This window comes from Seriola aureovittata, chromosome 7 (assembly GCF_021018895.1).
Source record: "Seriola aureovittata isolate HTS-2021-v1 ecotype China chromosome 7, ASM2101889v1, whole genome shotgun sequence".
Classification (NCBI taxonomy): domain Eukaryota; kingdom Metazoa; phylum Chordata; class Actinopteri; order Carangiformes; family Carangidae; genus Seriola; species Seriola aureovittata.
The window spans coordinates 17,255,489-17,271,263 of record NC_079370.1 but is presented as its reverse complement, the minus strand read 5'-3'; the positions used below and the strand labels follow the sequence as shown (position 1 = coordinate 17,271,263).

Sequence of the window (15,775 nt, the reverse complement as noted above, 5' to 3'; positions counted from 1 at the left end):
TAGCAACATATTCTCATTATGTTAAAAAGCTGACCCTTGACCCTCTAAATCCCACGGTATGATTGGCTGAGGCAGAACTTCAAAGAGCAGCTTAGGATTCCATGGCTAGGCTGCAGATAAGCTCTCATAATGAGAATAGTTATGGAGTATTGTAAAATGAAATATGGAGCGTGTGTGTGTGTGTGTGTGTGTGTGTGTGTGTGTGTGTGTGTGTGTGCTCTAAGTTAAGAGATTAACAGTGTGTGTTTCTGAAGGGAAAGTGAGGTTTCTGCTCATTAGGAATGATGGGTGGGCGAGGGGGCACGGCAAAGTAAATGTGTTGAAAGTGTACCTGCACCTGCACACCAGCCACCTTTATCTTTATCTATTGCTTCTTTCGACAACATTTAGCTGAAATTTGGAGTGAAATATTGACAGAGACAGAAAGGTGTGTGACGGGGTGTGTATGAGAGAGAAAAATAATGTAACCCAGTCACGGGTGAAGTGAGAGGTGAAATCTGGTCTACACCACACACTGTTAAGTGTACAAATTAAACACCATTCCTCTCTCAGACACAACATTCATCCCATAAAGCAGCTCACTGGCACACAACCATTGATATCTCTGATGAAGCACCTGCTTTCATTTAAAACCTGAGGACGCTTTCAGTATTTGTGATAAATATAAGAGGGCAAGGGTACATCAAATCCTGCAGCATCAAATCAATCAAGGTTGTGCTTGATTCAAATTCTAAGCAAACTTGTGTGATTAAGATCAGTTGATGTAATTATAAAAATTACCATTTAATACTCAGTAATCACTTTTTAAAGTTATTACTTCAGACTCTAATTTGTGCACTTAGCAAAACAGTGCAATAATCCACAAAGAGGATAACTAACATTTGCAGCCAGCTTTGTTTTCTTTCCTTTTCTATTTTCATTTGAATAGCACAGTCCCCCATGACCCTGCACAAACTAAGTGGGTATAGAAAAGGGATATATGGGGAAGGCTATCCATATCTCATTGTTTTTCTGTTTGTGCTGCAGACAGAGAGTGAGAAGCAGAGCTGGAGGCCGGTGCTGGTGGTAGTGACAGAGAAAGACCTGCTGCTGTACGACAGTCTACCACGAGGCAGGGAGGCCTGGCAGAGCCCTGCACACACTTATCCACTTTTAGCAACACGGTAGGTCCAACATCATAGGTGCAGACATCAACACACACACACCATAGCTGCACAATAAAATATTTTTTTAAATCAAAGAAATAATTTCAAATAAATGAATTTTATGGAGACTATTATGTTGTCACAATAATAAAATCTATCTAAAAATATGAATATAAATAACTGATATTGCTAAAATACTACGGCAATCAAAAGGGTAAACTTGTGCTATAATTCCACTTTTATTTTACCTACTTTTAGCTTATTTGTGTTTAGTGCTTGTCAGCAATTGTTAGCATGCTAATATGGTAAATACCATTTAACATTTTTAACACATTTCTGACACTGACAAGAATTAGAAATACAATGATTATTGTTTCTTACAAGGAGCAATACAGCCTCACAGAGCTACTAGCATGATGGTAGACTTTTAATCTTGTTGCTTCTGACTTGACTTTCCCACAGCCTTTTTGGCTCAGTAAACAAAATATTTTGCAAGTTGATAACAGTTTTAACCACCAGTTTTTCTTGAAACTATGACGAAGGGCACAACGAGAATCAGAAAAAAAATCTCATAAGAAGAAAGTGTTAGAAAGTTAGAAGTTTCTTTTCCTGAGGCAAGATGCTCTACTTTTTTACTATTAGTGATAATTGATTTGTTCCATATACTATATGAAAGTACATGAGTGTGTGTGTGTGTGTATTCAGTCTGGTCCACTCTGGTCCTGACCGGGGGTCCCCTCACTCTGGCACGGAGCTGTTCTTTGCCACTCGGACTGGCACACGACTCGGCATCGAGACTCATCTGTTTCGGGCTGAGACCACCAAGGAACTGTCCCTGTGGACCAGACAAATAGTCAACGGATGTCACGCCTCAGCTGAGATGATCAAAGAAGTCACTACGAGTGAGTCAGATTGAGAAACACAGGCACCTTTTAAAATGGTTGAAAACATGTAGAAACATTCACAATCAGACCCCAGAGATGGGAACACACACACACACACACACACACACACAGATGTGTAGCTGTGGATAGAGTGGAGTGAGCTTTACAGGTCACTAGGCTGGATTCACTGATGCTTCATCAGTCGTGTTCAGACACGCTGCAGCAAAACATATCTAGAGGGATTTAAAAGGCTGCAAGGGTAAGTACTGCCTGAGGTCTCGCAAGCCTAAAATAAAGTCTAAATCCAGCGCATAAAGCAAATTTGTATACATGCACAAACACAGACCACAGTTCAGTGAGATAAAGGGTTTGTGATATAATTTGACAGCCATATGGAAGATGTGAACAAGGCACTTACTATTTATAGAAAGGAATGCTATTCTAGTGTGTGTGTGTGTTTGTTTGTGTGTGTGTGTGTGTGTGTGTGTGTGTGTGTGTGTGTGTGTGTGTGTGTGTGTGTGTGTGTGTGTGTGTGTGTGTGTGTGTGTGTGTGTGTGTGTGTGTGTGTGTGTGTGTGTGTGTTTGCGCGCGTTTAGCATTGGGTATTGGTCATCCAGGGAATTCCTCCCCTCTCTCTGGCTCCCTCTTTGCCTCCTTCCCTCTCCAAGCACAAAATGTCCTGGGAATTACACTTCTCCCCTGGGCCTCCCGCCTCTCTGCATCTATGATAACACCATGCCAAATTAAGTTTCACTTCAAACTCCACTCCTATATGAAACGGCATGTATCCAGCAGCATATGCTACACTACACCCTTATAGTCAGCGTTTTTCACCAGTAAACTCTTGTCAAAACTCTCCAAAGTCGTGTCTGCACCCACTGATCCAGGTTTAAATGTCACGCTGTGATTAGCATAGCAAGGCTTCATTCACGTCTGCAGAGCACGATTTATATTTAACACTCCAAGGTGTGTGATAATAATCAGATATTGTATGTCACAGCACTTTGCTGGGAAATGTGAATGTTAGAAGGATATCTTATTTAATCCCATGACAAAACGCTGTCTAGACTGAAACAAGCTGCTCCACATGGACGTGTTGTAGCTTAGAAGTAGCAATGGAATCAACAGATACAGCTTAAACCTGCAAATTGATTTTTTGGCCATTTGGGGACAGTGAAAACAAGTTGGTATGACAAATGTTAGCTAAGGGTTTCTAATTTATACACCTAGCAGAAAGAAACATTGGCATTAATTTGGAGTCGTGGTTCTACCACCTGATCAATGTTCTCCTATATTCTCCTCTTAGCTCAGTTTTTGTCCATACCAACTCCAAGAGCTGTACTAACTTAACTTGAGTTGTGTGTCATTTGTTTCTGGGCAGGTAGCATACAATGGGTTACCACACTATATGCTAGAGTAGATCAAATGAAGACTAATGAAGACATGGATGTCTGTACCAAATTTGATAGTAATCCATCCAATAGTTGTTGAGACATTCACTAGAAAATTACAAGTCAACCTCGTGCTGGTGCTCAAAGTCAGAATCTACAAGTTATTAGGATTAATCCTGTAGGAACCATGAATGTACAAAATTTTATGTTAATTCATCCAGTAGTTTTTAAGATATTTTTTTCTAGACCAGCGTGTTAGACTGCCAGACTGACATCGCCATTCACAGAGCCATGCCACTATCATGGCTAAAAATGTTTGTTTAAGCAGCTTTAATTTTCTACCGTAATGCTGATTTATGATACAGGTCAGAGACATGGGCCAAAAGAATGAGAAAAATGAGAATGGTTTTGAATGTTTATTGCTTACTATTGAATTTCTGTCTTAAATGGACCCCATAACTTTTCTGAAACAGATTGATGTTAGCACCAAGTCCTTCCTTTTTATGGAAGTAGGAAAGTAATTTACACTTCCATGAGAAAGAAGTGTGATAATGCATACAAAGTACATTCACTCATTTTTCAGCAGTTGCCACTTGAGGAGTTGTTGCGTTGACCTTGTCAGCTTTTCATCTGTGTAACATCCAGATAAATCATTGCGATGGTTTATTCACTATCCAGGCTTGTGGTAAAGATTAGCTCTGAAGATAGATGAACTCTCAATCACTCACCGGGCAGCAGGACATTCTTAGAGGGATGTTAAAGGGGAAAGTCATTTGTCCAGATATGAAATCAAATTTCAGCTGCACTTGGCCTGCTGTCATTTTTCTTATTAATATGCCCAAGGTACCTTCAACTTATCAGAGGTTATGTTGATACTTTGAGTAATTAGAAAGACAAGGTATTGCAAACTTCACTGGCTTAGTAAACTTAACAGAAATCGGTAATTTGAATTGATCCTTTGCAGTGTTCGATTAAGAGAGTAATGTAGATAATGAAATTTTGTAAAGCACTCAAAACACAAGTTGAAAAAAACAGTCTCACTATGGGGTCCATTTGGGAACTATTCTAGAGCTTGCAATCGTTTCACATGATCTTCATCCGCAGGAGTTCTCATGTTGCTTTGTGAACTTCCTCACAACTGCTGCTAATTGGTGATCAAGTTAATTAGAGTCACCTTTGCAGTGGTTTTTGTAGTTGTGACTAAGTTAAGTCTGCATTGTCATACATTTTCTTAGCTTGTTTGCTTTCTTGCCAAGAGTTAGATTAAAAGATCGATACCTGTGTCACTGTGCTAAATACAAAGCTATAGCCAGCAGCCGGTTAGCTTAGCTTAGTATACACACTTGAAACAAGGGGAAACAGCTACCCTGGTGTTGTTCTGGTAACAGAATCCAGATCCCAGTTCAACATGTTTGTTTAACTCATACAAAAATCAAAACAAGTTGTTTTTTGTGGTTGGTTTTATTTGCTTTGGACAGTCAGGATAGATGTTTCCCCCCAGTTTTGAGTCTTTGTGGAAAGATAAGCTAGGCTAACTGTCTGCTTAAAAACACCAGCACAGCTTGTTTTCTCATCTACTGTTTCCACGGTCAAGAATGAACTTTGAAACACAGATCCAAAATATTATTTTAATTATCAATTTCAGAGTCATCTGTTTAAAGCCAGTAATCCCACTTCTCCTGCTTTCTGTACTCCCACAGTGTTCTTGGTAATATTGTTGTAAAAGGTGACAGCTTTTAAACTTGTTAAATTGTGTGAGAGGTCGATTGGGACTCCTTAATGAACAGGTAAACAGCTTAATGACTTGACTTGAAGCTATTTTACCTCAGTGATTGCGGGAAATTAACCTATTAACCTGCTGTGACTCTTAAAGTTGAGCACAGTGGGATGCCGTCTCAAACTATGAAACTGCTCCTAATATCATTTACGGGTTTAAAATAAATGACTGTGAAAACTGATTTCTTGTCCTGTAATAACCTTTTAGCGTTTCCACTTCGTCGTTATGGTAACAGAATTAGTGTCTCCCTCCTCTCCCACTATCTCTCCATTGCCCTCATTCATTCAGTTCCTCTCTGTCTATCAGTTATCACTCTCTGCCCCTCCTTCCCTCCTTCTGTCTTGTCCACTCACCGTCAGGATGAAAGAAGGGCTTTTGTTGCAGTCTGAAAAGCCCCTTTCTCTATGCGTGTGTGTGCATATGTTTGTGTGTGTGTGTGTGTGTGTGTGTGTGTTGTGTGTGTGTGTGTGTGTGTGTCTGTCTGTGTGTGTGTCTGTGTGTTCTGGTGGGAAACCCTGCTTCCCCACAGATCAAGGCTCTCAGGTGGAAGAGTAGAGTTTCAGGTCTAATTTGCACTCCTGAACACAACAAAGACCCCACACTCTTTGCCCCATTTACCGTAACTGTTATGCCATTAGGGAGACGTTTGTCCTGCCACATTGTTTATACATCATTAGAATAATATTACACATTATGAGACTCATTTTTCATCATGAATGGGATGTCTTAAGGGTTATGTGGATATTAAATTGTATATTTGATTGCGTGCATGCTTCATTTTTCTGTTTGATTCACACTTTCGTTCTCACCAACATCACTTCCTGAAGTTGTAATCAACACACCCCTGTTGTTTAAGTGCGTCTCACACTTGATAAGGACAGGATAGATTAGTGTAATATGCTGCTCCACTCCTGACACAACACCTCAGCACCTAATCTGATCAACATGGTTAAAACCAGCATTGCTGCTGTGGTATCGCATCTAAAAATAGAGAATTCTGTGTGTTACAATATATTATGAATACAATACAAAACAATACAGTGATTCTGTTAAAGTCATCTCCTGAGAAAAATGTCACATACATAATGAGGGGTTGGACAAACTAAGATGAACACTTCATTACATCAGCATTGCAAACACTGCCACAAAAATGGATTATTGATTATTGGTTGTTTGACGATTAACAGTATTTCTCACTCCATGATAATCTTATTACAATCCAACTTGCAAGATGTGTTCTCCTCTTTCAAAGCAGTTTACCTGCATTTAGCAAAAAAATGTCAGTCAGAGACGCCTTTACAGCAAATAGTTAGATTTGGTGGAAAAGGATCTGCTGCTGTAATCAACAATACTGCAAATGTAGCACATAAGCAGAAAGAAGAGGCAGCAAAGGTGAAGTGTTTATTTGTTGTACATCTGGAAGAATATGATTGGATGTCACTAATCAAGTGTGTAGCCAAACAGCTGATGGTGAAGCATGATTGAAAGAGTTACTGCAAACACAACCTAAATACTCTGCCTGAACTCAAGCTAAAGCTCCATTTATAATGTTTGAGGCTTCCCCCCCTCTAGCATACTAAATATATCTGCAGTTTCATTTTACCAGTGCACCTGCAATTTGGGCTCTGACTTTGTCTCATGTTGCTTTGTAAACTCCCTCATTCAAGGGCTAATTACCCTACCTCTTTCACAGCTGACTGCTGCTAATTGATAATCAAACTAATTAGAGTCACCTTTGTTGCAGTGTTTGTAATTGTGAATAAGTCATTTCAGTTTGAGAGTGCTTTTCATTGATTTCCCTCCCTGCTGAACCATAAAGTTCATGAGGAATTTATGTTACACTAAAATGTGCAGAACGCAATAAGATGCGTAAAAAAAAAAAACCCTAAACAATCACTGCAAATAGGAATCAATGTAGCATGCATTTTTTTATGACATGGTAACATTGTGCAGTACAACCGATCCATCTACTACTCTGTGCAGGATAAATTAGATTCACAAGAATTATTTGCACATTGTGTTTGACCATAGTCAGACATGTATGTTTGTTTCATAATCGCCTTTAGATAAAGAGCGGAATGAGGAAGGGATTAAGGTGTGTATGGGGCGATTAGTGTGCTCTGAGTGACGCTGTGGTTAAGCAGACGGAGAAAAGGCCTGTTGATAGTCAGACAAAAGAGACCGAAGCAGGCCACAGGCAGCGACAACACACGCACATACATATATGTAAACACACCTGCATAGGTATTGTGTAGCCCCGAGAGAGATGGCACACATATATGCATCCCCATTTCTCTTTCACATATCTGCAAAATGAAAAATACATTCCCAATGCAAGCCAGCATTGAAGCATTACACATACTCTCACTGCCAACACTCTCTTCTCCGTACATGATACACACACACACACACACACACACACACACACACACACACATCCTGCTCAGGCTGTCTGCAAACAATGGAAAGATAACAGTGCTCTTCTTGCTCACTGTCTCTTTTGTCACACAAACACACTTCCTGGTAGATCAGATGTTGTCAAGAGAGGGGAGCTTATGGTCTAAATGAAGTTTTCAGCATGCAGCCTTCATGTCTGCTGGGTCGCTGGGGGCTGTGGGTTTGGGTGGGGGGGGACCTCTGCTGTCAAGACACTGAAGAATACGACTAAATGCAGCTAGATCAAACTGTGTGGAGACGAGACAGGTTCTTCATTAAAGCAGAGGAAAGTGATGCGTAAATTGGGAGAGTAGATAAAGATAGTACACTCAGCTTTCAGCGGGACACATGCTGTGAAGAGAGAGGGGAGAGAGCGGGAACAAAAGTGCTAAGAAATGTGGTAGAACAGATAAATTACACTCTCTGCTTTCAGCGGGATGGTCTCCATGTGAAGAGAAGAGGCTGTCATTGAAATTGTAATGTGTTATCTGAGTGAAGCGACATGGGACACAGATAGATATCTAATGTATCGACGGGGTGTCAGTGGCAGCATTGAAGTTGTACACTGTTGTTGACAGAATGGTACAAAATGTTTTAATAAGGAAAGCAAAAAAATATACTGTATTATGCTTCCCTACAGTTTATTATACTATAGATACAAAACTGATGCTGTCTCTTTCTACTCTCATTGATACCGATGAGAAAAACCTCTAAACATTATAATATTTATGTACCCAATAAACAGTAGGCAGGCATTAAACTGTATATTTGAATGCTTAGCCTATTAAAACATATTGTACCATTTTGTTGTCAGTCAGTGTCTTCTGAACAGTAAGAGTGGGAAAACATAGCCAAGAACGTCATAACAATATCAAATCATTATACTTCATGAAAGCTGAAAAAAAACACACAAGATTAAATGTTGTTGTCCATGATGTAAGTGTTTCTGTTATCAAACCACAATAAACTCAGGTCTACAGAGTTAATTGGAAACACTAGTATAGTGCGATATAAGGCCCAGCATTAATTCATTTATTCAATACTTAATCTTCAGAAAGTATTTACTGACATTCAAAGCTTTGTTGTCTAAGCAATGAATGCTTCTGGGCAAATTGTAATTAAAAACTAATAAAACAAGTTAATGATGTTTTTTGTTACGTGTGTAAAGAGCTATGTTGTGTAATGTAGAACAGAGGAACACAGTAAATGTGTTGGACAGAAGTTTGTTTGTTTCATATGTGATTTTGCATCTTTTCCAGTCATATGATCAGGTCTGTCACTAAAACCAGCTGAGAAGAAGAAGAAACTGTTTCAATGTCATTCATCTTTTTTGTATTTCAAAAGAAAGTGAAAAGAAAATGAAATAACTTTGTACAAACATCCAACCTACTTACATAACAAATCAATCACACTGAGTGGCCCTGCCCCTCCAATTCTAGCCAACACTTGGCACTGAAGCCATTAGACGATACAAGAAGTACAGTTTATCCCCATAAAAGTAAGGAGGGTTTTCCAAATCCACAAAATGCATTTGAAATTGCACTGCAACAATGATTCACATCACACTGTAATTCTTATTTCTGTGATTCTCGTGTTAATACTGCAGGGAGATATGGATTAGAACAAGAAGATTTATTAACGATCGAAAATGATCAACGCCCTCTGTCTGTCATCCAGGTTGTCTGTACCGGGGTCAGGAGTGCCGGCTGGTGATTCACTACGAACAAGGCTTCTCTGTGCTGGCTGACCCCAAACTGGCAGACGGGGAGAACGGGGAGGAGAGAGGGGCTCACACTCCTTCAAGGCCCAGAGTGCTCCTCTCATACCCCTACGAAAAACTAAAGATGTCCTCAGACGACGGAGTCCGCATGCTGTTCCTCGACTTTGGAGGGAAGGAGGGAGAGATAGTGAGTGTCATATATTTCTAAAGCGTTATGTTTTGACACAGAAAATGTAACAAGACGTGTTCTGACAGGAGCTCTGTTGTGCTCAGTTGTTCACGGTACACTGAAATCAAACAGGATGAAAAATATGTTTGTGCTCCAAGAAAATATCCATCTCGGAATATTGTGACTTTTACTATTAAAAACAGCTGCAAGTGGTATTCATTCTTGGCTACATTATGCTGGAGAATGGTTTGTGTATAAATAGCTAAAAACGAATGATTTGAAATTATATTTTTTTTGGTTCAGCTACAACATAATTTGAAGACCCCCTCTATGAAAATCAAGTTTTTAACCTTGATAACATGTCAATATGGTTGTTTTTTTTTTTTATATATAATAAAAGACATTTCATGAGCAAAATAAGCAGCCAACGCTATGGCTGCGTATTCCCACCTTTGAACTGCAGCGAACCATTGGCAGTCAAAATCCGAAACTGATTCAGACAGCCAGGGTTTCATAAGTCATATACCTAAGGAACCAATCCTGTCAAGTTGAACCTGAAACCTGAAACCTTGTCGGTACAGGGAGCGAGAGTTTGCATTAACACAACCACGAATACCACTTCCACCATTGCTAACTAACAACCTAAACAAATAAAAGTATTATCTAAGTTTACTGTTCTGATTTGTCTGCTAGTGGCCAATTTTGGTGCACATCAGACCCTCATCTAAGTCTGGGTCTGTCTGAGGCTTAAACATGTATGGCAGAGTCTCTCCAATGTTTCCTCTGATGCTAACCATCTTCATTCGCACTGCTCTTTCACTGGTCCACCAAGCAGCACCTGTGGGTGGGGCACAAGGACTGATCCAGAATTTCTCACTGAGGAAGAAAGCGTGCGTGTGCTTACAGCCCCCTTTCATAGTATCTGTTATTTCTTATTTGTGAAAACCATGTACCCAAGTAGTACCAGAATGCAACGTGGCACAGGACTGAATAAATTTTCCCCCATAGGAACAGTGGTTCAAATTTCAAATAAACAGTGACAGCCCTTATGTTTTAATTTTAAGTTAAACTGAGTCAAAATGGTTTTCTTTTATCTTTTAGAAATACATTTACAACTGAGCTTTCAAAGTTATACTGATGGATAAAAAGAAATATATTTAGCTTACTTGGCCGTGGTCATGTACAGCTCACAGTAAACAGAACAAGTTCATATGCTCTCTCATGGGGTTTGAGAAAGCCTTGTGGGAAATGAAGCAAAACACAAACTGGACTACAAGTATAGAAGACAGGCAGGGGGAAAGTGGTACAGAGGAAAGTAAATTACAGCACTTCATCACAAAATAACTCTGTAATAAAAGGAACTGCACACATAATGCAGGTCTTCCAAGGTTAGAGCATTCGAGAGTTTTCTATAAAAATAGCCTGTCACTTACTGTGAGGGTTTTAATCTTTTTACACCACTGAACAGCTCGTGTTTCAGGGGCCGCCCTCTAAGCAATCAGGACCAATTTAATGTTTATACCTGAAAACAACCAAGTACAAATACTCCCACTGCCCAATATGTTCATCATTTCTGTTTTTAAAAGTTTCATTTTTTTAGTCTCTTGGATCTTATTGACAATGCTGATATGAATAATAATGTGGGTGTCAAGAGAATGAGCTCTAGCAGCTCTTTTATTACCTTCCCCTGGCACTAATACAAACTGTTTTTACCCAGAAAAACAACACTGATGTTTCATCATTCATCATAAAACCACAGCACTGTGATTTACTGCATGCTGGAAAGTAAAGGGGCAGTGAAAACTAAAATATTTACTCTCTAGGCTTATGGGATTCAGAAATTGGAAACTGAGGCGTTTCATATATCAATGTCTGGATCTGCCTGTATGACAGTCCACATACTGCTCCGTGTAAAACTTCTCTCAGATACATTCATGTCTGACTGCTCAGTTTATGCTGAAGGCAAATAAGCAAGGACTTGGGAGCTTTGATTCAAACCCCTCTGTTGGCTACCTTAGCAGAACAGATTTTAGTGTCTGTAGAGTTTCTGAATCCCAGCACAGTCAATGACAAGGCTTTATAAAAATCCCAGGACACTTGTGGATGTGGCTGATGGCTCATTAGCTTAGCATTTGAAGGTGGAATCAGCTGGGCTTTATTTTTCCACAGTGTTGACTATCCTGTCATTACTTGGCAGGAAGGAAGTGTCTAATTTTGTCACAGCAATTGATAGTTTAAGGTGCAAGCCAAACCATTGATTGTGGCTTGGAAAACAAAAAAATACATACACACTTCAGAAAGGCAAAGACGAGGGTAAGACTAAGAGTCGATGTTATATCATATGCTAGTGTCTATGTGAGGCTGTACTTATACTTAGACACAGTGGTGCTTTGAGCTGAATGCTAAAATACTCATAATGGCAATGCTAATGTGTACTGTACAATATTGACCTTGTTCACCATCTTAATTAAGTGTTAGCATTTGGTAATTAGCGCAAAACACAATGTACAGCTGAGACTGATGGGAATGTTAGTTAGTTTTGCCTTGTTGTTAGACTTTTCACTGCTGCTTCATAGGAAAAGTCAGGGGATTACTAAAGCTGCTGGGATTCATTAGGTACAAAAATTCATTGCAATCCATCCAATAATTCTGAGATATTTTAGTCTGGATCACTGACCGACATCACCATCCCCTGAGCCATAAGCTGCCAGTGTAGCTAAAAAAAAACAAAAATAATTTCATCTATTTCAATGCTTGAAAATCCTGATTTTTTTTTAATACGTGTGAAGCAATTATGGTGCATAGGTCTGCTCATGTTTCCTGGAGATGAGGTAGCCTGTAAAACTTCCTCAGTGTTAAATTTGACCGATTAAACAGTAGTTTAAGTGTGAATTTATGGGTTGAATCTCCCTATAGGCCTTAGGAACAGGATGTGAGTCATAGTACCGGTGAAATCACCCGCTGTTGATTCAGGCTATGAACAGAGCTTTGTTCACAGTGATGTGGTGTTTGTGTGTGTATAGTGCTTAGCTCCAGATAGGACTGTCTAATCCTTGCCTCATGGGAAACTGTTGACTGTGGAGTTAGTTTTGAATATATTTTTATGGTTTTATGTGCTTTACAAACCCTCTTTCTTTTCTTTCACCCCCCACCCCCTTCTCTCTGCCATCCCTTCTGCTTATGCTTTAATGAGTTCTCACATCTTTTAATCTTATTCTCTCCTCTGTATCCCCGTCATGTTTTTTCTGTCCTGTTCTACTTTTTAATTCTGTTGTTTTCCTCTCTTTTTGCAGCAACTGGACCTCCACTCATGTCCAAAGCCAATTGTTTTCATCCTCCACTCCTTCCTGTCCGCTAAGATCGCCCGCCTGGGTCTGGTGGCCTGACAGCCTCTCTAAAGGGACATTTCACCTCCTTTAAAAAACAGTAACAGAAATCCACCTTGTTTCTACACCTATCTGCAGCCCGCATGCAGTACACAACGTCAAAACTCCTTCAGCTGGGGACCCAAGCTGAGTGAATGTAGCTTCTTTCTGGAAATTGACCTTTTTTGGGTCTCCAACTCTAAATCAAAGAAACACTGGAGAAACCAATCCAAACTGGTTTTTGCTGTGAGTGAAATGGACAGATTTTTTGGGGACAAACCCTCCCTTTAAGGGCTGCATGGACTGAAGTGTTGGCTGAAGAACCACAGAAGAAAACATGGACTGGACTAGATGCGGAAGGATGATACATATATATATATATATATATATATATATATACAGACAGAGGGACACACCGAAAGGAGTAGATTGGGCATTACTGTCACGTCCAGGATTGGAAGGACTGGACAAGTGCAGCAGGGGTTGAGATGAGTTTACTTTTAATTCAGTCAAAATGTAATAGCAAACTGCCTTCCATTTACCATTTATATAATTTATTCACCATTAGCTCTGAAAAGACAGTCTGAATTTCGCTTGTAATTTTTCTTCCACAAACAGTTGGCACACTGTGGAAAAACATTTGTCATACATTTGTCTTTGTTAGCGTCCCCTGAGATGTCTTGTTAGCCGTGTCAGCATTCATCATTGAAACTGGGAGCCACAATCGGTGGCACAGATTCCCACAATGTGACAGCCGACTCAAATTCAAATAGTCTCAGTATTCTTTTAGCGGGTTGCATATGGTGACCATCTGGTGGTATTTCAGTGTTTGACTGATTTGACAGTGATCTGACATCAGCTACTGTATAATGGCTTCAAATATAAAAAAAACAAAACATTGGCTTCAGTTACATGAATTATAATTTACTCAAATATTTGGTTTTTCTTATGTCATATTTAAATTCTATGTCCCATTTATCATTTAAAAAACAGGAATAAAAACTCAACTCATCCAAGTTTTGAAAAATTAGAATAATAGCCTGCTATGGCAATTTTGTCCTCAACACTGGGGAACCAGCTGGAACTTAATGTTGTTTCTGTACTTGCAATTACATATTTCACAGTAACACTAGTATTACATATTCGCAGATGTTTACGATGAGGATATACAGATGTATATGATTCATTTATCCTTAATATTGCCATGAGTAAATAATAAGGTAATATTCAGAATACATAGGTAAACACATTTTGACCAGATAAATTTAAGGCAATAGTTTGATCCTACAGAGAAATATACTTTTCCGCTTTCTTGCTGAGACTTAGATGACTTTATGAAGTTACAGCCACTAGCCAGTTATCTTAGCTTATCTTATCTTAAAGACTGGCAACAGGCCAAAACAGTTACTCTGGCTCCGTCCGAAGGTAACAAAATACACCTACTAACTGATTAACACGTTATATTTGTTTTGTCCATACTGTGCTAGTTAGGAGATTTTGTTAAATTTGGACGGCGCCAGGCAAGCTGCTTACACATAAACAGCTAGATTGTAAACAGATTAAACTGAACATACGATGTTTTGAATTTCTCTCAATCTTTATTCTTCATTCTACTTTTGAAACAGCAGTGGGGGAAAGAATCTGTTATGGAGATTTGCAGCTGGTTAGCCTAGATTAGCATAAAGACTGTCACTGCCCATGGCCATGAAATAGTCCGGCACACAACCCTGGTATTGCTCTCGGCAAGAAAGCGAGGAGCCCTACGTGGATTTCCCAGCTTGTTGGACTAGTCCTCTATAGGTCTGATCAGACATGATGATGCTGTTCGCTCCTTTCCTTTATTTGAGGGTCATCATTGTAAGTTTCATGTACCAACTGAAATGCTTTCCATGTATTCTTTGTAGAGCTGATCATGTTCGTCTGGTTAATGGACAAACTACATGTTATGCTGTGCCCCAGCAAGCAAATATCTGCCATTAGTATTTCTAGTAAATCTTCATAATTCATATTGGAAACTGAAACTCAATCAAATTCTGCCACAATCAGTCAATCAAATATTATTTATCTGTCAATTTAACAAGATAGCCATCCTAGGAGTCTTCAATCCTGCTTTAATCCTGCAGCAGCCAGTTTGGCTCATTATATTTTTGGAAGTTGTGCAGCAGACCAGATCGGTATAGTGCACTGTCTGACATGGTCTGCTGCCAGGTCTTTCCATGTGCCTTCAGATGATTGAGAAGAAAATAAATATTTGAATTGTGAAAGAAACGAATCGTAGAGATCACGGGATGAGGGTGGAGCAACAATGTGACAATGACTTCTATGATGGCTACATTAGTTTTGGCTCAACACGCAGAAGCTTTTTGTTTTGCTCTGTCCTTTATATCATAACACACGTTTCCAATGAGCATTTACACATGCACTGTGAACAATGAGTTACACATTGTAATCCTATCGCACTGTAGTAGGAACATCGTCTGTTTTGTTCATACTAAATGATAGTGGAGGCATTGTAACACACGAAGAATCCAGCACTTACTGATAACCTCAAGTGGAGAGAAGCTTTGATAAGTAGATTACTCTGATGCCTTCGGCAGCTACTGTACTGTCACTCAGAATGATAAAGCTTAGTTTTTAACTCGAACGGTGCACATAAATAAATGTATTTAACGAAAAGTGACACGACGCATCTGTTTTTATTGTCTTCATTTGTGATTTATTCATTTCTCATCAACTGCAAATACAAATCAACAGAAGCAGTGGGCTGGGGAGAGTTTCACTTTCACTTCAATTATATGAAAATGTAAATGACATCCACAACTTGTTTGCTAATGATACTGGTTCTTAATTAATTGATATAATATGATATTATTAGTAGGATATTAGAA

At 39.3% G+C, this 15,775-nt stretch overlaps 1 protein-coding gene across 1 annotated transcript in view; it reads left to right on the top strand.

Annotated features, from left to right (window-relative positions):
- The window catches only part of sntb1 (syntrophin, basic 1), a 37,115-nt gene extending 21,548 nt beyond the window's left edge, over positions 1–15,567 (top strand). The window contains exons 5-8 of the mRNA XM_056380764.1: positions 1,027–1,163; positions 1,851–2,047; positions 9,311–9,540; positions 12,816–15,567. Of these exons, the coding sequence (XP_056236739.1) occupies positions 1,027–1,163; positions 1,851–2,047; positions 9,311–9,540; positions 12,816–12,908 (657 nt within the window). The 3' untranslated portion in view covers positions 12,909–15,567. The remainder of the gene's footprint in view (positions 1–1,026; positions 1,164–1,850; positions 2,048–9,310; positions 9,541–12,815) is intronic.
- The last annotated feature ends 208 nt before the right edge of the window (positions 15,568–15,775 follow it).